Genomic DNA, 26,478 nt, shown 5'->3' with positions numbered 1-26,478 from the left:
ATAGAAAGATGAGAATCATATCTTCTTAAGACTAGTCCGGATGGTCAGCTAACACTCAAGCATGGTCGGAAAGAAGCAACGTCAAGATTACGCCCGTCATTCGCAATCATAACATCGTTATCTTGTCGCTGCTGCCAGCATTACGGCTGATAATGGCACACAGGAAGTCGGGATGTCCTTCCGGTGCTGCAGCAGCAGCAGCATATGTGTATGCACCATAAACCCTATTTACGTCGAAGGGGTGAGAAAGTGTCTCTGACCAATCATCGTGCCATGTTGACCCCACCGCGCCCACTGGACGTGCGTGTGCGCCTTCTGACGCATTCGAACAATAATGTCGGTCCGTAAATCACTTTTCCCCGAACGATGAAAGGTTATGATGGAAGTTGCGGGTTAATGTGAGCCCCCTCCCACCCGAACTGATGACATCAGCAAGGATATAATATCGATTGTGTAAGGGACATTAAAGGGATGCATGTATCCGCACATTTACGTACTTTCCATGGTACGACGAGCGGAAATTAGGCAAGCAACGTTTGCTTTTCTTTGGCATTGATCCAACCGTATAAGCTGTCGAAAAAGGCTCTCATAGAAAGAGGAAAGCCGGAATGATACATGCAGAAGAAATGTAGATGAATGAGATCAAGGTTTTGGGATATAGGTCAAAGCGCTATCTAATAAATTAAAAACTAAGTTCGCTTCTGATGTAACTTACTAAAAAATATGTACCAACGTGTATAACTAAAATTTGTAGAACAAAAACTTATAAATAAATATAACATTAGAAAACATTACACATATCCCAGCACTTGTTTCTAAATTCACGAAAAATGCGAAACAACAAAAAGAAAACGGGTCCATTCATTCATAAAAAGGTGACATCGCTTAGTCTAAACATATGGTAATAATTTTTCCTCATCTTGATGGCGCCCGATTGCGTGAGATTTCCCGCATTGGCAGCTCGTGCAGTGTCAACGCACCAACACGCCATGTTAACAATGAAGTCCACTGTCCCTATGCGCTAATGCCGAACGACACCAGTTGGAGTTCAAGGCGAGGGCATGGAAAATAAGAAAAAAAATTAGAACCTACCCAGACACTTTCTTATTCCGTAAGGAAAAAATAAGATGTCCATCTTGACGTGTTTTCACTATTTTCCACGCACTTTTAACTATCAATTCATGGAAGAATTTTTTTTGTCTGCCCACAAGAAAAGCAATTCCATACTGCTCGACCCGTATCCCGTCGCAAAGGACGGGGACGACAGCCGATTGGCGTCGGTTAAATATTTGCCCACTTGCTTTTACATTTGGACGTGCAAATGCATAAATGCAAATAAGGAACGTGCCACTCGTTCAACCCAGACGAATTGAGTTGTTTTAAAAGTGGCTGGACCCGTGCCGGTAAGAAATAGCCCCACGGAAGTCGGCCATAAGTTTTGCGGCGTAAGTTTGTCGCTGTATGCGGACGGTGAAATAATTGCAAAGGCAAGAGTACGTACGTACGAACCAAAAGATGGCAACAACCATGACCTAACCGACGCGTCCAGCCCGTGGACGGTGAATGAAATTCGTAGAAAAGAATCTTATCTTAACCACACGGCGAACATAAATGGCTTAACGCAACCGGCAGGCAGCGTTTAATTCTATGAGCCATAAACGCAGAACTGTCGTTCAGAACTATCCATCGCCGGGGCGCGATCGGAATACACTGCCACGCCTCCACGCCTTAATAATTCTCACGCACTCCCAGATCCGCTACGACAGCTCGCGCCGTGCGCCGAGTATCACCGTCGTGCCGGCTAATAAAGCGAGGTGATTTTAATAGTTTCCTGTGTTAATCTTATCGCGCCAATGTGCGATTCTTCTACCTCCCTGGGCTACCAATTAGTAGGCCGACAGTCAACGACAATTTGCGTGGCTTAAGCTGGAAGAAAATTGAATATGCAAAGCAGTCAAAAGCGGAGACTCGCGTGATCCACAAAGTCAACAATAAGCTGACGACCACAATGTGCGTGGGTGCAATAGAAAACAACACCATGTAGGAAAAGGCATTGCCCTCAACGCAGCGGACAGACGTGGCACAATAAGGCGAACGGCGAAGGTGGGCAGTTTAGCAGGTGAGAACTGTCTATGTGCTTTATGCTTTTACACATTCTCGAAATGTTAATGCTCGAATGTCTCAATAAAAAAAAAACATATAAATCCATAACCTTAAGGTGAATGAATTATTTATGGCAAATATCGCTGAGCGTCTTAGAACAGAATCTGTATTCGTATGCTTATTTTAAAACTAATTAATTACGCTCACTTTAAAAGGTGAATGCATTTCAAACTAATTTGCTCAAGTATTTCGTAACGATACTCAGCTAAAGGAAGTTTAGGGTAATAAGTAATTGTTATTTTTTAAATGGTGTAGGAGTAACATGCTTCAAATAGAAATGCTGCAAAAAAGTTTATTGAATTACATAGCCTTCGATCATAGAAGTGGATGAGAGTCTTGGGTACGATTTTATCACAAAGTTATTGATTAAGTAGGACCATTTTTAGTGAATATATCCACTCAAATATACCCATCCAAATCACACTTTGTACCAAAAGCAGCATTTGCCTTAAATAAAATTCCTCTAGCTTTGGTTTCTAGTTTCCAATCGGGTTTCACCAAAAAAGTTTCACAGATTAATTTGTTGCGATACGATATCGATATTACTCTGCAATATGTGCCCAAGCCATCGATAACGATTGGCAAACATAAATATAAACCTTACTTAATAAACCTTACGAGCGAAACCAAGAACATACCTCAAAGTTTTCGTTGGTGCAAACGATTCAAAAAGGTCAATATTATTGATTATCAAATCATACCTATCCTCTCTTTATCTACCAAAAAACCTTCTCCTGTACAACTTTTACTCAACCAACTTGCAAGAGCAAACATATTATGCATACAGTAACAATCTTTTAAAATTCGTACAAGCCATTGTAAAATAAAATCCATGTGAATACAAACTCATTGGCTACAGACGGTAATAAAGAAGGTGTTGACCATACTAGCTATGTTTAAAAGCCTGTAAGCTTATCATTTTTTTGTACATCGCTTCATGGACAAAAACAAACGTATGTTTTTACTCCTACTTCCGGCCAGGCAAAGCGTGATACGAAAAGTTGTAATTAAGGCACGTTCAATAAACAAGAACAGAAAAAACGTCCAAAGAGACTTTACTAGCCCAGATAAATTTGCTAGAACAGTCGATGATAGTGTCAACCACTAACACGAAATTTGATTTACCGGCTAGATCCATCCTGTTTTCTATCAAATGGAACTAAAACTACCCAATGATGCCTAACGTGAAATTAAATTGCATCGTCTGGTGCTTAACATTCTCAGCGATTTTTCACGGTCAACTTGCCGATGAAAGGTATATCCAATTATCTTTGCTCGTCGTTATAAAAAAAAGGGGGATGAATTGTGCCTTGAATGCTCTAGAAAGTCCTGGCAGCTTCTGTATCCTTGCGCTTTATGCACATTCTCTCCGAGGATAAACAGACATCCTCTCAAACTCAGTCGGTTCCTCTCAGCCTTTCGTTTCGATTTTGGCGAAATAATTCTCTCGAATCTGTCATCCTGTGACGGTTCGCCATTCGCCGGATGGTGCGAAGGGAGCGCCAGCTACACCCTGCCAGTGTCAGACAGGCCCAAAAAAAAGATCTGCGCGTTGTTATCCTGCGAAAATTTTTGGGGTGGATGCTGTCTCTTCCTGTCGCACACAGATGTACCCCACTTTTGTCACGCAATGTGCGCTGATAGTGCGGGAACAAGGATCCAAGGGAGCGCCATCGATCGACGATGGAAGGAAACGATGGAGATTGCTTCCAAGATTTTACTTTCTTCCATTCTTTGTCGCTTCCTAATGCAGGTGCTTTTGCGTTCACTCCGTTCAGCGGTTGCATTTGCGAGCGAAGGCGGAAATTTAAAACATCCGGGATGGAACACTGAAATAAACAATGATTTGATTCAATTGATGATAGCGAGAGCGGGTGGTTGTCTGACGCCTTACCTTACTGTTGCGGACACCGTTGTCAATGATAAAACCCGGGGGTTGAAGATTCCCGTTTTCCTGCTTGCGTTCGGCGGTGATTGTTAGCGCTGGACAATTTTGGCCGACGACACTGATTGCTGCAAACAAGCACCTCGACCAACACGGTTGCCTTCACTGCGCATTAACACGATATTCAAACAAACTTCGGTGCTGAAAATTACACACTTTTAAGTAAACACCGTACACAAACCACAGCCCCGACGCAGGAGACGGCACATCGAATTTTATCAGACACCTTTTTATTTCTACGCACCTGCCCTACAGATAGAGATTATTTGCACTATTTATCTCGATATCTTCTCTATCTTACTGTGATAAACCGTACACCTTTTCTCCACCGCACGGAGAATGCACTGCACGCTGAAGCTGCGTAAGGTGAAAATATCGCTTTCCCTCTAGCTCTACAAAACAAACGCACACCGAGTGGTCTTCGTCCGCTGGCGAGACCTTCAGCCCCGCGTCGGACCGTTTGAGCTGCTTACCCCTCAAATGTTGCTTACTTTTAGGCTCGGCAAACAAAATACAACACTTTACGCGAAGCCTGCTTCAATCTCGTTCTGCACACGGATGAAACCAGCGTAACCAAAAACAAACCCGTTAGCGACGAAGGTGACGACAGCGACAAAACGATGTTTTTCACCTGCTCCTCAACGCACCGTACGAAATAGTTACTGATATGGCCAGTAGTGCAAAGCTTGACTATCCACTTTGCAAGTTGCAACTACTAGTTCGCGAACAACAGCACAACAAAACAAACTAGTGTTGGCAAAATCGGGATTTGGAAAACTTGAGTCGATCCCTAGATGGATTCCAAAGATTCGAATCCCATCTGATGGATTCTACAGATTTGATTCGATTGGGATACGAATCAGATTTGATTTGTTTGGGATTATTACGTAAAAAGCGAGTTATTAGATGTGGTTTGAAGGGGATTCAGATTAGGATAAACTATTTCCAGACCGGCATTGATTGGTTTCCATCGTCACTGTTTGATGGATTGGGATTCGGATTTGGAGATTCGATATACCCACCACTAGAACGAAGCAGCTAACAAACTTCAAAAACCTTGGTCAGAACAAAAAATAATGGCTGAAATAGCTAATTTGTTAATAACTTTTTAGTCCTTCGGCAGATTTTAATAAATGACTCCTCAAAAGAAAGGTCCTTTTGAGACAAACATTACCGTTGAATGTGCTAATCGCTAACTCTTTTTCTCTCCTTGCTAGAGGATTCGATCATTATTTTCTCCGAGGATCAAGGTGTACATGAAAAGAAGGTGAAACTCAAGATTATCGAACAAATGTCGTATTGCCTAGTGGTTGATGACGGCGTCCAAGAAAAGTAACCATCACGTGAATCTCGCAAAATTTATACTTTTGAAATCGACCGCCAACGCTAGACGCGGATTGAACTAAAAACACGAATTTATATCGTATACTTTCCATGAATTATTTTGTGGTTCCAAAAGATTCTCTTTGAAAATGTGATTTATACTGAACTCGCTGTAATACAGAAACACGTGGCAATCCAAGCACAGGACCACATGCATTCTTAAGCGAACAGAAGATGAACAGTTTTGTTAAGTTGAATTTAAAGTTAAATAACTGTTATTTATTCGGACACCTATAATGTTGCTCTTAAATACATTAATTGCAATAAGTACAATAGAGATTATTGTATAGTGGAACATTCAATATTTTGAACAAAGCCATAAAACAACCGAAATCCGTTACTCTTTGCCGCAATGGCACTAGCAATAAAATCACACTCCTCAAACGGGCAATGCCACAACGATTAATCGTGCACTATGCCAGGGTTGGCATGTAAAGGGTGAAGGATTGCTACAAGAAATATCTTGCCTAAAACCGTAAACGAAACCGTGTGGCCCGAATTGCTCGTCAGCGTTGTTCTTGGAAGACTTTTGGATGATGCACTAAAAATAAATTTCTTATACTATGTATGGGTTGGAAGACGTTGGTATAGCTTTCTTTTCTTGTATAGTAGGAGTATATTATGCGCCTGGTCGCACCGTAAAATGCCTGATATTACTAGCCGAACAGAATATGTGTGCGCACGCTTTTCATTTTCCCCACCAAAATTTTCAAACAATAGGGAGTTAATTTTCAAGCATGAATTTGTGTATCGCACGTGGTCGGATAGGTGTAAAATGGCAGAAGTAAATACGTCTTCTAGCCATTTCCGGCACAGTCCGCCATTGCTTATTGTCACTTGTAGGTAATTGATTCAATTTGAACGATCTTCGCCTTAGGATGGTTGACGTTTTTCCTCGAGCACAGATTCGTGTTCTACAAGTAAATCGCACTGGAATATCCCATGATTGCAAAATGAATTGATCTTGTGTAACGGAATTGTTTTAGCTACTATCGATATTGTCCTCCGTCGTGTTGCCTATGCTCGTCTTCTACTGTCTGACTAACTGACACAGTATAGTTTCGCTCGCTAGCTTAAATATGTTGCATTCTTACATGTTCTATTTGTATTTAATGTTGCTTGATTTTCTTTACCTCTCTGTATATGTATATATGTATATATTTATGGAAGACTGATACTTGTTTTGCATTTGCTTCTGCATGCCATTTAACGCCCCCACCGGGCGCACACGTGTCCCACCGGTGGGTCTTTTGGAGAATATGTATATTTGCTTGCTAAATTTAAAGACCTCTAACAATTACTTTGTTGCTTATTTGCGGAAGTTTGTTCACATGTTTCACTCTATCGCCTCTCGATTACTTTACAGGAAGACATTGATTAACAATTTCTGGTTCGTGCTTGTTTCGTAAGTTGCTTTTCTCTTCATAACGCTTGTTTCTTGCTGGTTGCACCGGATTTTCTGTCGTCTGTATAACATTTTCAGAGTGTGCTCTTATTTTGCACGTACTTAAAAAAAACCCAAATACGAATTTCCGATATGTCGAAGATACGATGTCGCAATGAAATGTGTTAATGTATCGCCGGAACGAACATGGTACATCACATTCATTGACTGTTGCGGGAGAATCGGTACAAGTTCACATGGCTTACCTTCTCCAAGTCGGCGTATTTCAAATTTCTGCAGTAGGACATAACTTTCGTAACGTTTTGCAATCGTTTCTCGGCCCACTTTCCTTATGTTCATAGCGTGTAACTTTTATGAGCTAGCCACAAAATGAACAATCGCATCAAATCGGGAATGTATTCGAGATCAACAGTTTAACAACGTGCGTTTAGAAGTTTTTGGGAAACGACGCGGGGGTGGAAATGTGAGATGAATGTATATATGAACGAGGGTTGAGATGTGGGGCTGCAGTGCGCTGTACAGGTGTCCGACGGGTTCGCAAGGCCCTGCAAACTGGCGGCACTTAGAACGGCAGCCCGATCTCGAACGCATGGATCAAAGCAGTGCCCGAGTCATAGATACCGACCACGCAGAACAGCACACCGAGAAAGATAATGAAGTAGTTGTACGCCCGCTGCTTCTGGTCCAACAGATGGCCCTTGAGCTTGAGATGGAAGTAGCATGGCCAGATGAAGCTCAACATCGTGCCCGTGAAGCTCCCGATGAAGCCCATCAGGATGGAAAAGTGCGGTATGAAGATGGCCATCATGATCGTCCCGAGGATGACGGTCAAGCGCCAGGCGAGACCCCAAACCTTCAGCTCACCGTCGAGCTCCCAGACGACCGGGAAGATTGTCTTCGGTCGGCCACGGAAGAAGGCCCGCTCGAGCAGCTCGCAGGCGGCAAAGAATGGGAGCGGATAGCTGAGGACAGCCTTGATCACCAGGCAGAAGTTAACCAAACCCTTAAACCCGGGCGAGTGCAGATTGTTCGTGATGACCTGCTGCGTATCGTTCTGGAACGTCAGGAAGCAGATGTACCCGAACAGCGCCTTGAACGCGGCCGCCGCAATGTGCGACCAGTCGAGCATCCAGTTGAACTTGGACCGATCCTCCATGTTGCCCTCGAGCGTGGGCAGGAAGATTTGCGACGTGTAGGAGAAGACAATAACACCAAGTGAGATTGGAAAGTTTTCAAAGTCCATTCGCCACTTGACCTTACTCCAGCCCCAGTCGCCGATCTCCAGCAGGCAGTAGCCGACGATGATCGCGTTGATCAGCAGATGGGCCATGGTGCACCAGAACGACAGCAGCGAGACGTGGTGCAGCGACTTCAGGAAGGCCAGCGGCAGCAGGAAGATACCGCACAGCATCATCCAGGAGCGTGTATCGAGCGCCCCGTCCGGGAACGAACCGGCCATCAGGTCGCCGCAGACCACCACGTACAGGATGCAGGTCATGAGCAGCTCGATGATCTGCGCTATGCTGACGACCCGTGCGCCAATCTTCTTGCCGAAGCACACCTTCGCGATGGACACGTAGCTGTCGCGGACCCGTACCGGTTCACCCGTCTGCGGATCCGGTTCGTACAGACACTGGACCAGTATCTTGCCGGTGTAGCAGCAGATGTGCGCTATTCCGACCATCGCAATGATCGCCCAGTAACCGCCTCGAAGTACCGCGAACGGAAGCGACACGATGAACATACCCTGAAACGAGCAAAACTTTCCCCGTTAGATGGACACGAAAGAAAAATCCAAAAAAATTTAACAACATGATAAAAAGGTTTTGAAAATGAAACCAATTCAATTTCAACTAAAACTCAAAAACATTTATAAGAAGTACAACAAAGACTTCCTTTGCGTTACAACACTCCACAAGAAGTCGTTGTCACAAATATTTAAGATATAACAATTCACGTAACAATGAGAAGAACCACGAACTTTGTTCATGGAAATACATACCGTGCTGTTGGAACGCTGAAACTTGTGTAAAAATATCTATCGTGTGGAGAGGGACTATTTCATAAACTAAAAATAAACTTATAGTAAATTGAGCAATCAGATAGACAGGCAATCAGATAGACAGGACACTCTTTGAAACTTTATGACCAGCAAAACCATAAATAGCGGGTTTTTTCCTAATTCCCTTATAAAAATCAAACAGACGATCAATTAAAATAGAATCAGAATCTCTGATTGTTGAAAGGACAGATTTTTGTGACAAGATAAAACTAGGACAATTAATCAAATAAAAAGGTACTCTGAAAAATAGGAATCAATCAACAGGAAAGAGAAACTATACCAAAATGTGGATGGTTGATTGGGCTTTCTTCCCCAGTGGCACTAGTGAGGTGGTTCATAGGGGTATAGCCTTACCTGAATCGCATTGGTAACGTTCCAGGCCGCCTGATACTCGTTGATCTTGGATCCGCCGGGAGTTTCTCCCTCGCAACCGCCCGCAAAGGTGCTATCAGATCCAAACGATTGCACACTGCCTTGTCTGCAATGACAAAGGATATAAATGAATCCCTTTAAATTTGAGAACTCTTATCGAACGATTCTCCAAGTACTTACCTAGGAGGGTAGCCGCCCGCTTGGTAGCCATTTTCGAAATCACCCTGATTGAAGCCCGTCTCCTGGTACTGATTTGCACCGGATTGATCCATACCGTCCTCTTGGTAGTAGGCCTTAGGATTCGTGAATGGATTGAGTGGATTCATCTCTGCCGTTCCACCAGTGTCACCCGCAGCTAAAGCGTTCACAAAAAAAATCATCGCAAAAAGAAATTAGTTCTCCCAAACATCCATTACTTCCAGAAGATCCGCTTGGTACTTATAACTCACTATCCGTTTCGGCAAAGTGTACATTTTGTGGCCTTTGCGGTACCTGCGGTGGAGACCGTAACCCACCGGAGGCACCTCCAGGACCACCGGCACCAGCAGGACCGCCTCCGAAGCTGTCTCCGGCCGCCTCCTCGTAGCCATTCTGTTTCTGCTTGGAGGGAATCGTTTGGCGGGCCGTTTGCAACGCCACGTTCAGCATGTTTTTTACCGGAGGCATCGGAACCGAGCGGAGGTTGTTAAGGAATGCCATCGTGTCGTTTGGCTACAGGCTAACAATGGATGACAGTGACTTCCCGACTAGAAGCTGCCGGGTTGGAAGATCTATCAGTTCTGCTTCTGTGTTCACACACACGCACTTAAGAGGTTTAGCGAGTTTGGTTGCTGTGGAAGACTTTTCAGTGATTTTGCAGAACACGTGATTTAAATCCCTTGCCTCACATTACTCTATTGATCGTCGTCCATTGTTAAACCTGAAAGAAAATATTAGTTTGATGTCGTAAAAAATTACAATAAACATACATTCGTTCTTTGGCGCTCAAGAATGCCTCTTAGGGCATGTAAGAATAATAAAAAAGGTTCTGAGTAAATTGCCAGAGATAGACTCAGATATTGATTTTTTTCCGACTCTCAAACTTGTATCTTGCAATCACCTTCTCTTGCTTAGGCGGAACAGGAACCAACAAAAAAAAAAGAACAATTTATGAATGATTATGTGGATAGGAGAAAAAAGGATATGAAGCAGCGGAAGACATCGTCATGTGCCTTGAAAATTTGGAAAAACGAGTGACAAATTATTGTAATAACTCCGAAAACATGACCTCTTAAAGCACCACGTCAAGGAGGATCCACCATTTTCACTCCGTGTAATACGTAACCTTTTTTTCGTGTGCCATTGAAAAGCCTTCACCAACTCACCTTTTTCACGATGCTGGGAACACAATTTGGAACACTTCCTAGGGCTGCTGGTGCCGAAAACTGCTGTTCGGGTTTCACTGGTGGAAAAACGCGGCACGGTCCGCGAAAAACAACAAAACGATAGGGTTTTGCTGCACGTCTTTTGGGGCGGGTATCCGTTTTTCGCGTTCCTCTTCTGGGGGTGATTTCTGGGCGAACTACACACTCACGACGCCTCTGTCCGATCAGTGTGCCATTTTGATGGAAAATGAGCAACGGTCTGCTCCACTTTCGGGCTCACACTTTTCTCGGCCGCGGGAGAGGCCATACTCTCGCGACCGGATGGGGAGCATGTGCGAGCGCACGCTGGCGCTGGGGAGCACGCGAGAGAGCGAGGACCTCGGAGGATATGGTCCGCAGATGACAGGTAAACATTGGTGTATCCTGCCAAGGAATGAAGAGGCCAAGTTGAGGGAGGACGATAAAAAACCGCTTGCTTTCGAAGGATGCTGTAAGATGACGCTTCATCGGTTCCGACGGATTTTGAAATGTTGGTTTGGAAGGAACATATATTTTTGCTTGCTTCGTGGGGGTTTTTCGATTTCATTTACAACACCGCAATTCCACTATGGAAGCTATGAAAAACGAAAGTTTGATGAATGTTTAAATCTGGACAAAAAGCACCAAAACACGAGGGCTGTTGAGATTGCATTCTTGGATACCTAAGTCAATTTTGCTTTTGGACAACCTTCATTACTTGCAAACTCACTCAGACATTAGAAAATAACTTAACCTCTAAGGGCAGAAAGTTAAATTATTTGAAAAGGAATTGTTAAAAAATGCAGTGTTTTATAAAGTAAAATAATTAAGGATTGAAAGAAGAGAAGAAGTTTTAGAAGAGTGGCATAATTGTATTAGGAAAGAAACATACCTAAGAATGTGGTACTTAGTCAGTTAAATGTTTACCCCGTGTTAAATGCCACGTTTTAGTTGTTCGTGTAACCATTTTGTGGCTACAAACCTACACCACGCTTACATAATTTGTTCAAAGAAATTCAATTTTTGAATGTTATGTCCCTAAGGGTTCGAGAATGGAGAACAATCTTGAGGTCGTAGCCAAAGATGGGTGGGTAACCGGTTTGGTTGGTCATTATTTATTTACCGGTCTGTTTAAAGAGACACTCTAATTAGCAAATAAAACTCTGGTGGCTCTGGACGTATAAAAATTCCCGCTACGGTACACGAGCGATCAGTTTCTGTTGGCGTATGGCCGTTTCGTGTTTATCCGTAGAACCAAAGTGAAAATGAATAAAATCATCGTGGTAACGTTCTTGGTGGTTTGTGTGCTTGGCTATCTGTCGTCCACTGTCGACGGGAGTCCCGCGCGTCGCAAGCAGCAGTCCAGCTCGTCGGAAGAATCCGACGAACGGAAGCAAATGGTGCGCGATCGGAAGAAAGGTAGAAGGCCTGATGGCGGCGATCGGGAAATGTCCCGGAGAGGATCGGGCAACCGAAGAAAGGGACATTCTTCGGAAGAAAGCGGTGAAATGAAGATGCGCCGACCGGCATCGGGGTCGGGAAAGAAAAAGAATAAAAATCGATATAGGAACAGGAAGCCAACGACGACGACGGCTACCACTTCTACTAGCACAACCACCACCACCACCACAACCGCTGCTCCGTCAAGTTCAAACCCCCCTACTGTAGGATCAACTAGGGCGGACATCTCAACAACAACAGCTTCTTCGTCCACGACTTCAACGACACCAACCACCACCACCTCTTCAAGCCCATCGATCACAAGTTCTACAACTCCTTCAATGACACCAACCACAACCACCTCTTCAAGCCCATCGACCACAAGTTCTACAACTCCTTCAACGACGACCACTCAGAATCCTACGTCAACCACAACGTCCTCACCAAGTTCTACAACAGCTGCCCCTTCCTCCACCACTCGCCGGCAACAATCCCGCCGGGACGATTAAATTCCTTGTTGTTGAACTTTTTAATGAATAGAAACTATCGACAGTAAATTGGTAATAAAATATGATTCAATTTATTTATCATTTAATGTGACACAAACGATTGAAGAACCATGCAAGCATGTATGCACGAATTGGGATGTCTTCCTCGTTCCACCGTCACAAACGATCACGTGTTTTTTTACCAGCATGTACGGATACAGGAGATAAGGGGTTACATTTAAAAGAGGAAACAATTAAAAACTATACGTCGATTAACTAGTTGAGCCCACGTGTTGGAGTTGCGTGTCCGTGTGTGCACGAACTCCGTGTTCTTGTTCCGTCCTCTAATCCCACGCCCCCGTGGGTTGTCCACCATGATGCGCGTTGGTCACCGGAGGAGAATTTGCGCAAGGATCTTTTGCCCCGATGCGTTTTACTCAAAGTGCGCCCATTTTGACGAAAGAAACTATCGATTATCTATTAGACACGGTGCCAAATAAGCAAGTGTACATAGGATATAATTTTGCTTCCGTTTGGTGATGCATAAAAATAACATAAACAATTAGTTTCTTGCGGAAGTTGACCTCTTACCCCTGCGGCGCAAGCTCTGAATAGCCCTTCTGAGCCTGCAAAACTGTCATTAGAAAACGATCTGCGCTTAACTAAACAACTATTCGTTATAACCTACACAATAATTCAAAAAGATTACATAAACTAGACACGTGCGTGGCACGCGTTGTCTTTCCGCTGTCTTCTGCGGAAGTCCATAATTTTTTTTTTTGCATCTTAGACAAGCATATTTGCACAAAACCACACACAATTAATGCACGCAAGTGTGTAACCCGCAAAACGGGGAATGAGGGTACGAAAACGTGCCACCACGTGCTTTTGCTTGCAACACAGGACGTGGACGTGAAAGGACGAACGCTACAGTAAACGTTCATCCTTTCCACGCGGCAACATTTACGGACTTTAGTAAAAAGCGTTCGCCAAAGAATCGGTTCATTCGTACGCAAGGTCTAATTCTTTTGTTGTGGAGCATTGGAATAAAACGAAAACGAGACATTTAGGACCAATCGGCGCACTCGGCTAGCTCCCGGCGCAGATCGATCGGTTCGCCTCATTCCAGCTCGAACTCCTTCTCCCAGCTTTCGTCCGAGTTCGACGAGGACGCTTCCGCTTCCTTCGTGAAATGGTTCTTGTCCATCTTTAGCTGGTCCTTCTTCTTACCGGCCGGCGTTGCCGTCTGTGCCGCCTTCTTGTTGGCCGCACTCGGTTGGTTTTTGCTGGTATTTACATTCCTACCGGTGGCACCAGCGTTCGATGATTTGTTAGCTCCTTTTTCCGCTTGAGGCTGCGAGGTGGCGGTCGGTTTTCCCTGGCTGGACTTTTGGTTGTTTGTGGCTTTCGGCCCGGCAGCGCTTTTGGCTGCAGCGGGCGAGTCTTTCTTCGCCGTCGATTTGGCGGCTTCCGGGGCAACCTTCGGGGTCTTCTGTGGGGTGCCCTCGATGTCGGACTGGATCAGGAGCGACTCGTCGACAATGTCCAGCTTGCCGATGCTGGTCGTGAGCGACTTCTCGCGCTCCCGTATCTCCTGCTCGTATTCCTCCAGCAGACGGGCTTGCTCCTCCTCGGACAGCTCGATGTTCGTTGCGTCGAATTCAGGCACTTCGCCCCAGGCAAGCTCGTCGGCGATGGGGTACGATGGCGTTTCATCACTATCAGCTGCAAACGGTATTGAGGTTTTGGATTACTATCCCCTCGCTCGCTCCACCTAAGAAATTGCATTGTTACCTTCTTCGATGGTTCGTCTCGGTTGATCGGTTTGCACGATCGTCTTGGCTGGAGCGATCGTTTCCGTGGTGGCAAGGGCAGCCTTTGCTTTGCGTTCAGCAATTTCTGCATTTGCAATTGCGTCCTCTAGAAGGGCTTTCTTAAATAGATACCTTTACGTTGGGTGGAATAACATAAATCTATTAGAACACGTGAAAACGGACAATTGGTATGTCATTGTCAGTACCTCTTCCAAAAATCCATATGAGCAACTTTGGCAGGCACCAGGGTGACATACTTGTCGTTAAGTATCGTACTGCTGGCCAGATGTTTCGCCAGCCGCGGCTCGGTGAATTGCTCCTGCTCGACCACCTCCATCCAGCGCTTATACTTCTCCCGCAGCTCATCGGCCGGCTCCTGCAGGTATGTCTCGTCGTTGGCCTGCATCTCGGCCAGGTGCTTGTAGAAACCGGTCAGCGTAAGCGTCCCGTCCGCCGTTATCATGACCGCTTCCGTTTCTTCGTCCTCCTCGAGCGACGGCACCAGTGCCTCCGTGACCTGTCCGAGGAAGCTGCTGAAGCTTTTCTTCATCGCACCGACGGTCGAGTCGGGTTCGCCTAGGTTAAGCGAACGACCGATCGCCTCGGTGGCGCTGGAGGCTTCCGTTTTCACCACCGTTGTGAGCTCTGTTAGATCATTCTTGACCGCCTCCAGTACCGACGCAGACTAGAAAAGGGAAATCAAGTAACGTTATGAACATTTTGTGTTTCATTTCCTACTTTAAATATCAAATAAAGGCTGAGAAGTGTTTGAGTGAGAAGCTCAAATAAAAAACATATAAAAAAAGATTTTTAACAGAGGAATTCGTCAATTTTAGATAATTCAAGTATAAAGTGGACTGATGATCAAGTGAAAAGATGGACTGCTGATGATCTTTTCATAAATTACAGGCCATCAAATTGGTCATGCATTACATGATTATGCTGTTTGAAGTAAATTTTTTGCTCCGATATTAATGAAGCTAAAAACATATTATGCACACGAAAATTGAATCAGTTTTTGTTGAGATCGATTCCAATTTATAGCCAAATTTATAAGCAGTAGAGCCAAATTAATTTAAAAAAAATGGAAACAAACAATTTGATGTACTGGTTATTGAAAAATAACAGTGATTGTTCACAATTCAGTAATCGACTACGAGTGAATTCATATCGAGCAAAATATCAAATTGTAATTATAATAGATGTATATTTTTTGTTATTTTCTGTACTAAGCTGGAGATAAAACTCATTCCAGTCACAAAATAAAATTATTACCCCTACTGAATATTATTTTAATATTATGACGAACGGTAGAGTAAATAATATAACAAATTGTGCAGTTTTAATTCTCTTTCGCAAGTTTGTGACAATAGTGCAAGTGTTAAAAGGTTGAAAAGGTTCAGGAAGCAAGTTACTACATAACCATAAAATCCTAGAAATTAGGCGACACTGCGCAAAGATTCCTCCGAAAAAAAGGAAAAAAAACCTGCTATGGAAAAGCTGTTTTCAGTGCCTACTTCTTACAGGCGTTTTGTTTGTTTACCTTTGTGCGGGCCGTATCAATCCACGAGCCCCACCAGCTGGACGAGCTGGCCGAAGCGGTACTTCCCGTTGGACTCGTCGGAACATCCGTCCCCTTACCCTTGGCCGGGCTGCTCGGTGCATCCGCGGAAGTGTTTTCATCGCTGGTGCTACAACGGCGGGGGTAGGGAAAGGAAAGAACATAATAACATTACGTTTGTCAACCAACAAAGTGATCTCATCGTCCGTAGCAGGTTTTCATCGGTGCAGTTACCTTTTATCCGCCATATCGACACACTTTGTTGCAGCCGTGTTTTTATTTACGCACTAGAAGGAAGTTGCAGTTGACACCACCGAACAACGGCACTGGCACGGAAGTGGCCCACGGCAGACACGAAACATGCAACAAAAGGGGCAAGGAGTTCCGAGAAAGTGCACGATGACCCCAACCTTCCGGTGGTGTAAAAAATGTGCAAAAGTTCGATGGAATCTGCTTCGAAATCGGAATTACGCCCGTTGCGCACGTACGCAGACACTTTTTCACGAGCTTTGTTGGAATTAATTGTAGCTCAATCACTCGCAGCCGCGGGTTTGAATTGACATGTTCGTCTCACGACGTCGCCATTCACCAATGGGCACGCATTCGGACAAACGGTTCCTTCGAAAATAAAGAGAGTAATGCACCGAAATATCTAATCGCGATCTGGTACGGAAAAAAGTACCTGTTCCGTTTCACAACTTTGTAAATAGATAGCACACCACAAGAAAGTCAGGTCTGGATTCTACACACGCAAAAAGAATGACAGAAAACAGTCTCGCACAAGAAAGAGCGCACGAATGCTACCACAAAGGTGCAGCTGTAGGATGTGAAAGAGATGGCATGATGGAGCGATTGTGTGAAGGGATCGAAAAGGGAGCGCTGGGACGCTCCTCTTGACTGTGGCTTTTGGGCAAGAGAGGGAGACGTCGAGAAGATTTGCTTTTGTTGTTGTTTTTGTTCCAATTTTCTTGTACGATGATTTTGTCAACAAAAACATCAAACCAGCTGTTTGTGATCAATAAAGGTTTCGTATAAGTAAGGAAATTATGATTATGATTTTTAATAGTGTATTGATGGTTTTGTATAATAATGACTGCAAAAGTTGCGGAAGGATTAATTTCTTCAAGGAATCCCGAACAATAGTACCATCTTTTAAAGGGTGCAAAGGAAGCCTAGAGAAGATAAACAAGCTTTATCGGTGTCAATTGTAAATCTTGGTTATTGCACCATATCTTGAGGTATCGCATTACATTTATCAAATTGAATGTACAATTTACCGTTGTCTGCTAACTTGGAAACAGTTCTGTACAATTACAAAATCTTTCAACAGTAAAGGTAAATGCTTTAGTATCATTTGACAATACCTTTTGTTTACCAGATTTCATTATCGTTTTTGTAATAAATGGCATAATATATAGCATAAAAAACAATGGTCGAAATTCTCAGAAGACGGTGTTATTTATTAACATATCTTTCGGCACTAAATTTTCCAATTCTTTGCAAAATAAATTCCTTAACTTTTTGACATTCATACCGAACTGTCAGCGTGGTTTTACCCACCACCTGCGAAAACCAACTGTTTTGTTTACGAGCTGTCAGTTGAGCGGCTAGGAGACGGTAAATACACGTGTTAAAGCCAAAATGATAAAACTCGGAGTGAACCCGGTAAATAAAGTGGCCAAAAAACATGTATCCCGCAAGCTGAAGTCGTCCTGGCGCAAGCACATCGATACCACAGAAATCGACAATTTCCTCGAGGAAAAACGGCAAGATGAACGAATCGGTAATGTGGAGGAGAAACCAAACACCGAACTGTTCATCGAGGAGGCGAAACCGAGTCGACCGAAGCTGACACAGAAGGAGCTACGGAAGAAGAAGTTCAATGCAATGCCCCGATCGTTGCAGTCACTGAAGAACACTTCGCAGGTGTCAGATCCGACCATTAAGCGGAACGTCAAGGTACCGAAAGCTCCGTCCGTTAAGCGGAACATCAAGGCAGCGAAAGCTCCGGTAGTTGCTAACTCTGTACCACGTCAAGCAGGATCCCGAAAGGCAAAGACTTTGAGCAAGTTTGCCGTACCACAAAAGGATCTTTGGGAGGAAGAAAAACTCCCGGAGGAGCTTCGTAGCGAGTGGGTCGATCAGGAACAACTTTTGCATACGCTGAAAAATACTGGTAAAACGCTGATAATCAAGCAGCCCGCGAAAATGGACATAGCGTATAAGGCTGCAGCAGAGAAGAAACATCTTCCGAGGGAAGGCACCAGCTATAATCCGGCGATCGACGATTACATTCAATTGAAGAACGAAGTCGTCGAGCAGGAGAAAGCGTTACTGAAACGAAAGGCCCATTTCGATCGGGTTGTGACAAACATGTTCAAGATGGTTACTTCGGAACAGAAGCAGCGTACGTACCAGGAGGAAATGTCTGAAGGTTTGAACAAATCGCAACACAGTGAAGAAGAGGATGAAGATGAAGACACTAGCAAAGAGGGGGCAAAGGTTGTGCTGGCTAAACCGAGGAAGCGGATTTCAAATGCGAAAAAGCAGGAACAGTACCATCGAAAATTTAATGCCAAGAAGCTGAAGCAGGAACTGGCCAAGCTGAAGGAAATCAATAGGATCGAGGAAATCGGCGAAGAAATCAACGAAGTGGAACAGAAGTTAGAGAAAAAGGCATTGAAGAGAGCAAACGCACCGCCAGTAACGATTGACCTACCGATAGATTTTATCGAGCCAGAACGCCTGGCCGGCAACTTGCGTACGATTACACCGCTGAACAATTTGATCGCCACCGGCCTTCCTAAGGTGCGCAAGGTTAGCATTCACAGATATTCGCGAGCCGAACTAGCGCGCAAGAAACCCCGACAAAAAAAGAAGGTACGTTCTGTGCGTCGTTCTCACAAGATAACTGATGATGATTGAGTATGTTTAGAACTGAGGGCTACATATATTTGAATAAATGTTGGCAATGTACCATGAATTATCCACAATCTGTAAGGGGTCAATCCTGTTTTTATTGATAATGAGAAAATGTTTTTCTAGCCTTTTAACAGAGGTTCGCTGGAAGCTGCAAAAAATATTCAGATGAATGCTAGTCGTTTCTACTGCGATTTTTATTGAAACATTTATTACGCTTTTTATTTGAAAGTCAAACATTCTTAATTCCCGAGCTTTCTACTGCAACGAACTAGATAAATGTAGTTCGAGTTATTCATTTCTAATACTTACACCCGTTTCCACTTAGGGTGGAAGCGCGCCCGCCTTCTGTGCAATGGCGCGCTATAACGGTGGAAACGCGAGTATCTACGGTGGTACGCGGCGCATGATGACTGAATCTCGCTTGCCTACTGTTGAAACGCGGACGCGGTCTGTTGGAGTGACGTAAATTTTGACGGCCGCACAAGATCTGTGAAGTGAGAGGTCTGCTCATACCATGGTATAGCAAAACCTGTCAAACTACCGCATAATCAACAAACTGACCTGCTTTAAATGATGATACTGTACTGTGGTAATTGCTCTCAATAAAGTTAGCGGGTGGAAAATTAGATATTTTTAAATATTGTAACAAATACTGCTTTGCATCCGTACAGTATCATCATTTAAAGCAGGTCAGTTTGTTGATTATGCGGTAGTTTGACAGGTTTTGCTATACCATGGTATGAGCAGACCTCTCACTTCACAGATCTTGTGCGGCCGTCAAAATTTACGTCACTCCAACAGACCGCGTCCGCGTTTCAACAGTAGGCAAGCGAGATTCAGTCATCATGCGCCGCGTACCACCGTAGATACTCGCGTTTCCACCGTTATAGCGCGCCATTGCACAGAAGGCGGGCGTGCTTCCACCCTAAGTGGAAACGGGTGTATAATAGAAATGCGTTTTAGAAACCTTCACAGCCATTGCATATCGACAGTGACTAACTTGTTTTCTATCAATGGTACAAGAGATGGCTGGCGTTCATCGTGGTAGACGCTCAAGACCGTGCAGTGCAAGACCGTCTAAACCCGGGCAATGAATGCTGGAACTAAGCCGATGGAAAAATCTAAGAGTCAGGTTTGAACTTACACTAGATGGATGATATTTTCTCAAACTCCAAGATGCATCTAACCTTTGTACCTACTAGGTTCTCTGAAATAGCATATAAAAGTCTTATATTGGATGACAAATTACATCTGTTTCATCAGGCTGCTTGCAACTCCTAAAATATTGATCGGAATCTAAGTTCAGGCACAGATTTCGAATTGAATATTATAATGCTGGTTTATGCTTAACCTATTGCCATTGATCGAAATTGTAAAAAATTGAGATGTAATGCATATCTTCTTCCAATCCAGCTTTTTTTTTTACTATATATTACCTATTATCGTACCTTATATAGCAGGCAAAGTTTACCACTTACCAGGCGCCTCCATCATGCCACATGGATTAACGGTGTGTTTTGACATGAAATCTTTGGAATTGTAATTCGGAATGTCGTGTTTATTCTCCTTGGGGCTTTCCCCTGCCAACAGTGTACCATTCTGAGCGATTCGAATCCCAAAAGAGCGAATGAATGAGTGAAAGACTTGCACAATCGTAGGGATTCGCATCCCAAGAGTGGGTAAACGAGTTACTACTAATCGCCACATGAGAATTGAATGTGCAAAGTGAATCGAATCCCAATTAGAGATTTCGAATCCTCAAAGAGTAAATGAAAACGAAGCGCTGCACCGTCAAGCGATGTTTGTTAAGCAAAAAGGATGGAATGTTCTGTTGCCGCTTGACTTGAAACGATATACGAAATTCTACACTCAACGAGAAGCAACGCAAAGGTAAGTGCTTGAAGAATTTGAAGGTTTCATAAAACATGCTAATCACATGTTTATAACAAACCGGGTTTCTGGAAAAGGGTATTTTGTCTAAAATTCAAGAGCTTGGAATAATATTTCGCACGCTAATGCCTCGTTCACATAGTTGAGACGCATGATCGTTCCACCTGACCATCGATCGGGTATTCGATGTCGCGTTCAAAGCGCACGGTGCAAAAGTAGAAACTTCGGGCTCAGTAGATAGCTCTACTTCGAGTAGACAACTTAATTACAGGATGGGTTTACATTAGAAGAAGAAAATAAGATAAACGAAAACAATTGATGGTTTATAGTTCGATGGCGGGAACGTATTTATTTCGGTTTTGAAAATCCTATACTCATTGAGTATGCATGAAAAAGTGAATTGTAGCTCTAAATAAATTCAGGTGTTTTCATTTTAACGCCGCTTACGGGGCCACCTGCGTGATTAACCTTCTGCTACCTGTTTGGTAGCTCCTTTACTATGTCCATTCACATCCGACATCATAAAACGTATGCTTTGTTCGTACAAATCGCGATTGATGGTTTTCAATTTATGCACAACCTTTTCCAACCGCTGAACCTCGCTGATCTCATTGTCCTTCGTCGCTTGACCGCTGAGTCTATTTATTACTACCGGTGCTGTATCCGTCCGTTCACGCAATGAATGCTTGGTGGTCGTTAACTCCATGCTTACAGCTTCTCTAGAGCCGCGCGTGATGGGCTTTTTATGGAACGCCGGAAAGGGTACGTTGACTGTTACCGATTGGTCAAACATGAGCTTCGGCGTGATGAGGAAAAATGCATTCGTTATGGGGCCCTTGTGTGGTATTACTTTTAACTGTGTCCGAGTTTTGACGTGCCAAACTATGACCACTGCGTCCTCGCCACCAGAAAGCAGGGTTTCGTTGTCCATCGACATCGAGAGACAAGTGACGGCCTTCTGGTGTCCCTTGAGCGTGTTTGGCACCAGCAAACTCTGGGGTAAGTGAATTTCCTTCGAGCGTGGCGTGGACTGTAGGTTGCATATAAAGATTGACCCTTGCTTGTTGCCAACGTACAGCTCCGTTTCGAGTCCATTCATGGTTACGACGGAAAGGGCAACTGGAAACACTAAGTTCAATACCATCTTTCCGGATGCTAGGTCGTATATTTTGCACGACCGATCCAGGGACGCAACGGCCAGCAATGCTTTCATTCCACCCTTTCCGACGTAAATATCAGACACGGGTAGGGTGAAGTCGGCGAATTCGTACAACAATTTGTTGTCTTTCTGAAGCACCGTCTTGGCCAGACTCCACACGACGACACGACAGTCTTGGGCGGCGGACACGAAGTGTGATCCATCGTCGGTGAACTTTAGGGCCGTAATTTTTCCGAAATGGTGTGATACGGCGGCCACGTTTATTCCGTTGACAAGCATGTAAACATTAAACGAATCTTCGTGCGCAACAATACAATAGTTTCCATCCGGTGACACAGCAACCGCTTGCGGAGAGCCGGCCAGCAGGTACTTCACGTTGGACGGGTCCTGCTTATTGATGGGCCATATGTGCAGCAACGGTTTGGCCTGATGTCCAGCAACTATGTATCGGTTGCTGACGACCTGCAGCGTCTTTACTGCTGGAGCTCCTCCGTGTCGGTACGGCATCAGCTGCGTCCCGGTCCGCACGTTCCACGCACAACAGCTCCAAAGTTGTTCCGACCCATCGCTTGTGATTGCAATTTCCACACAATCGGTCATTGTTACTGCTTACTTTGTAGAACTTTTACTGAAACCACGTTGTTCTTGGCACGCCAGTCTCGTGCCGCTTCGTTTACATTTGAGTGACAGCCGTCAGTTTGACGTTGAGAACTGTCACGGAACAAAACCAAAAGTAAAATAATAATTTCGTTATAAAAAGCCTTCAATTGGTTTAAAATAACTTTTGAAGATTGTATTAAACTATTCAAAAATTATTGCAAGTTCCTATTCTGATATTTGAACGATATTTTCTGAATATAACACCATAGCCGGCCTACTAAATATGACGTACGGACGCCGTCAAAACTGTCAAACAAAGAAAAAGGCACAAAATTCCAAATAACAACAGAACGACTGCGGAGTAAAATTCCTTACTGTGAATTTTGTGATAATAAAAATAGCGTGTATCTCATCCATATGGCGACAAATAGTCCAGTAAGCGCAATGCAGCAGGGCCCAGCAACCGGGCAGAAGCTGAAAAAGAATGCTTCGTTCACGATCTCGAGCGACATACTGGACGATCTGGCTAGTCGGTTCATCATCAACGTGCCCGTCGAGGAGCGACAAAACCTAATCCGCATCTGCTTCCAAGTGGAGCTGGCCCACTGGTTCTACCTGGACTTTTACTGCTCGGAAATGAAGCAAAAGTGTGGCATCAAACAGTTCGCGCAGCAAATGTTCAAGGTATGTTGGCATTGTTTCACGGATTGGATTGTTTCTAGTTGGGTTTTTGTTTCGAATTGTAGCACGTCCCGTGTTTGCAACCGTACTGCCCAACCGTTGACGATGTGCTGGATAACTGGAAGCAGTATAAAGTAACCGTCCCGACCTGCGGCGCCATATTGCTATCGGAAGACCTCAAGCACGTGCTGCTGGTGCAGTCGTACTGGGCCAAATCTTCCTGGGGCTTCCCGAAGGGCAAGATTAACGAAAACGAAGAACCGATCAAGTGTGCGATCCGCGAGGTGTACGAGGAGACGGGCTACGACATCAGTAATCTCATCGTACAGACCGAGTACATCGAGCTGGTCATCAACTATCAGTACACCCGGCTGTACCTGGTGTCGGGCGTTCCGCTAACGACCGTCTTTGTGCCGAAGACGCGCAACGAAATCAAATGCTGCGAATGGTTTCCGGTCGACCTGCTGCCAGTGACCAAGCACGAGAACATCGTAAAAGACAACCATCAGCTGACGGGTAACTCGTTTTTCATGATCCTTCCGTTCGTAAAGCGATTGAAGAAGTGGCTGGAGTCGTATCAGAAAGGTAAACCGGGTAACAAGGGTGGCGGGAAGGGGTTGAACAACATGCAGATGGGCAACTCGCCCGTGTTCGGTCGAGAATCGGCCGGAAAGCAGAAGCTTTTCTATGGCACCAACATGAGCGGAGGTGGAAGTACAAACAAAAATACCTACGACCAGCAGGCACTACAGCAGGATAAATCACAACGGCAGCGGCAGCGGCACAAATCGATGGGAGAGCTCGAACAGCCCGGTATGCCACGGCCGAAGAACAATAGCGGCACACCGCAGGTGAACCAGCAGCAGTTCTACAAAAACTCTTCCAACGCCAACCAACCGCCACAGTACCAGATACTGAAGCGCGAGGACACCATGCTGGCACAGAAGGTGGGTTTTATGTCGGTTGGACCCGCACAGGATCTTTCGCCCGCCCCAACCGAGGGAATGGGAACGTCGAAGAAAAAACAGAGCAAAAGCAAGCAGGAACCATCGTCCGCGGGAGGAGGGATTGCAGGTTCCGGGGGCGTGGTGCCGCAAGTTGGTCAGGTGGAGCGACCCGGAAAACAACAGATAAAGCGAAAGCTGTTCGCCAACGATCCCTACGCCGAGTTCAACGAGATTTCCGGATGGGTTAGGTTCCAGTTGGATTACAACAAATTTGTATTCTAACGCGTTTCTCGAATTATACGTCAGGTCACAAACATGTCGAATTTATTACCCGTCCCTTTTCGATAACTGTGACGGCAACATTCGTTTATACAACCAAAAGAAATTAATTTTACAATAAAACGGTAATACTTTCGAACTCGGTTTCTACTTGTTTATCGTAAAGAAACATACACTAAATAGAACAATCCAAGGAAGCCATTATAAAACACAAGTCGGACAAATAAAAAATCGGTGTAGGTTTTTTTTTTCTTTTTCAAAGATTTTATTTGTTCCGTTTTAAGAAGATATAGTTAAAAACTCGTAGCCCATTTTACATACAACTTGTTTTAAGATTTTTTTTTCCGTTTTGCGTTCACTTCTTTGCATTTGCAGACGGTGCCCTGCGGTGGACTGCTAATGCGCCATTCTAGCATAGAAACCCGTGTAAGTTCTTGTCGTTTCAGAAACTGTAGTTTATTTTTAAAATTTCGTCTGCTCTCGCCGTCACCGCCACCATCCACTCCCTGGCGCCCTATTATTTATACTGTATATATGTACACAACTGGTATGCAGTACTACAAACTACGAGATAGAAAAAAACGAGTGCATTTTGACTATAAGATTTGACTTAATTTTTGTATCGCAATGTAAAACTAGTGTGTCATTACGGATTGGTATTGTATATGTTATCATTTTTCTCTTGTAAGAAATACGCCCCCAACGGTCCCCTCGGAGCCCTTCCCGTTCCGGTGTCTTTTATTTGTGTATTGTTTGTTTGTTTGTGTAAGGGGTATGTTTCGTAATTTACCTTTTACCTTATGCCTATTATTCAGGGCGTAGTTCAGTATTATATGCCTTACGCGTCTAATTTTTCTATCAGTAAAGCTGTAGTTATAGCTAAAACGAGTGATGATTGTACGCTTGAGAGAACTGTTTCACTTGCCGTTTTGGTCGGTTCGGTGAACTGTTGACCGTTTTTGTTTCGCATCCTACTCCATTCCGTTCTTTCGCTACGCTACTACGAATTTTAACTTGAGATGGTTTTAGCTACTGTTTCTTTTCTCTGCTTTATATTCTCAATAGTTTTATAGCTGGTTTGGTTCCACTCTTATGTTTTCTTAAATTTCTTTTTTGCAAGTTTTTCCTTTCTTTTTATAAGATGCCTTAGTACTTGTCTGCTGATTTTCTACTTTTACTCTAGTAGGAACCGGAGAGATAAAAACAGTGTTTTATAACTTCTAGTTTAATCTTACGAATTACGAACTTTTCAAACCAGGCCTGAAAGTAGAGTGTTTGCAAACGCAAAAAATAGAAGGTTGAAAAATAAGAATATTTTGTTTATGTACAATAGAGCAAATTCTATGCTGCATCTAGATGAAAATAACAATTGTTTTCACTGTTTTAATTTCTTTATAATCAAAAAAGATAAATTGTGTTTGTTTTCCGATATAATAACTCAACAAATTGTGAAAAAACACACAGTTAGTAAAACCTAGAGAAACTCTTAATAAGGCGAAGAGATGAGTATGGTACTAAAAAGAGGAATATAGAGCTGTCCATCTAAATGCAGCTACCTAAATATCATCATATCACTAGAGTAACGCATTTCTAAAGCTTTCAGTTGTAGATTTTTCTCGCTTGCTCAATGTTCGTTAGATAGAGGCCCCTACGGTATAAGTGTTCGATTTGTTTAGTGAAGAGTATAGTGTGTCCGGCTGTGCGCCATGCCTTGAGAGCGTGTAGGTGCGTGTTTGTGTGTCGCTTTTTTTGTTACATAATTAGTTCCTGTTCATAAATGATCATGCTGCAATCATGGCACGATTTTTAGTTGGACATGTTTGTTTTGGGAATTCGTTCGGTTTCTATGCAATTTACTAATCGCCTCGCTTAGATATTTCCCTTTCGCTACCAATAATTAACAAGTGTTTGATTGCTAGGGAAAAGGAGTAATATGATTCTGCTTCGGTACATTTTCCGTCCGATACGGTTGGTTGTTTAAATTC

General features: G+C 43.9%; 6 protein-coding genes across 7 annotated transcripts; 3 read left to right on the top strand and 3 right to left on the bottom strand.

The window, feature by feature from the left end:
• Positions 1–5,684: 5,684 nt before the first annotated feature.
• Positions 5,685–10,029, bottom strand: LOC131272463 (vesicular inhibitory amino acid transporter). Its single transcript, XM_058274202.1, has 4 exons — positions 9,780–10,029; positions 9,511–9,685; positions 9,313–9,436; positions 5,685–8,643 (listed from the first exon to the last, which is right to left on the bottom strand). The coding sequence occupies exons 1-4, from the start codon at positions 10,027–10,029 to the stop codon at positions 7,459–7,461; spliced, it is 1,734 nt and encodes a 577-aa protein (XP_058130185.1). The 3' UTR covers positions 5,685–7,458.
• A 1,948-nt stretch (positions 10,030–11,977) lies between these two features.
• On the top strand, positions 11,978–12,661 carry LOC131268898 (integumentary mucin C.1-like). Its single transcript, XM_058271197.1, has one exon. It carries the CDS (start codon positions 11,978–11,980, stop codon positions 12,659–12,661), a length of 684 nt encoding a protein of 227 aa, XP_058127180.1.
• A 53-nt stretch (positions 12,662–12,714) lies between these two features.
• LOC131271260 (BSD domain-containing protein 1-A-like) lies at positions 12,715–16,818 on the bottom strand. 2 transcript variants are annotated; one of them, XM_058272681.1, is made up of 6 exons: positions 16,698–16,818; positions 16,250–16,633; positions 15,998–16,145; positions 14,661–15,139; positions 14,435–14,586; positions 12,715–14,365 (listed from the first exon to the last, which is right to left on the bottom strand). In XM_058272681.1, the coding sequence occupies exons 2-6, from the start codon at positions 16,261–16,263 to the stop codon at positions 13,761–13,763; spliced, it is 1,398 nt and encodes a 465-aa protein (XP_058128664.1). In that variant the 5' UTR covers positions 16,264–16,633; positions 16,698–16,818; the 3' UTR covers positions 12,715–13,760. The 2 variants fall into 2 exon arrangements, with proteins under 2 accessions (XP_058128664.1, XP_058128657.1); XM_058272674.1 differs by having other exon boundaries at positions 16,250–16,752.
• An 802-nt stretch (positions 16,819–17,620) lies between these two features.
• Positions 17,621–19,002, top strand: LOC131271899 (ribosome biogenesis protein NOP53). The gene has a single exon (XM_058273468.1). The coding sequence runs from the start codon at positions 17,657–17,659 to the stop codon at positions 18,938–18,940; it is 1,284 nt and encodes a 427-aa protein (XP_058129451.1). The 5' UTR covers positions 17,621–17,656; the 3' UTR covers positions 18,941–19,002.
• Positions 19,003–21,148: 2,146 nt separating this feature from the next.
• LOC131272377 (WD repeat-containing protein 18) lies at positions 21,149–22,650 on the bottom strand. Its single transcript, XM_058274094.1, has one exon. The coding sequence runs from the start codon at positions 22,584–22,586 to the stop codon at positions 21,291–21,293; it is 1,296 nt and encodes a 431-aa protein (XP_058130077.1). The 5' UTR covers positions 22,587–22,650; the 3' UTR covers positions 21,149–21,290.
• A 283-nt stretch (positions 22,651–22,933) lies between these two features.
• Positions 22,934–24,618, top strand: LOC131272077 (m7GpppN-mRNA hydrolase). The gene is made up of 2 exons (XM_058273694.1): positions 22,934–23,270; positions 23,333–24,618. The coding sequence occupies exons 1-2, from the start codon at positions 23,004–23,006 to the stop codon at positions 24,494–24,496; spliced, it is 1,431 nt and encodes a 476-aa protein (XP_058129677.1). The 5' UTR covers positions 22,934–23,003; the 3' UTR covers positions 24,497–24,618.
• Positions 24,619–26,478: the final 1,860 nt, after the last annotated feature.

Source organism: Anopheles coustani, chromosome 3, assembly GCF_943734705.1.
Source record: "Anopheles coustani chromosome 3, idAnoCousDA_361_x.2, whole genome shotgun sequence".
NCBI lineage: Eukaryota > Metazoa > Arthropoda > Insecta > Diptera > Culicidae > Anopheles > Anopheles coustani.
The sequence above is the reverse complement of the archived record's forward strand: the minus strand, read 5'-3'. Positions and strand labels throughout refer to the sequence as shown.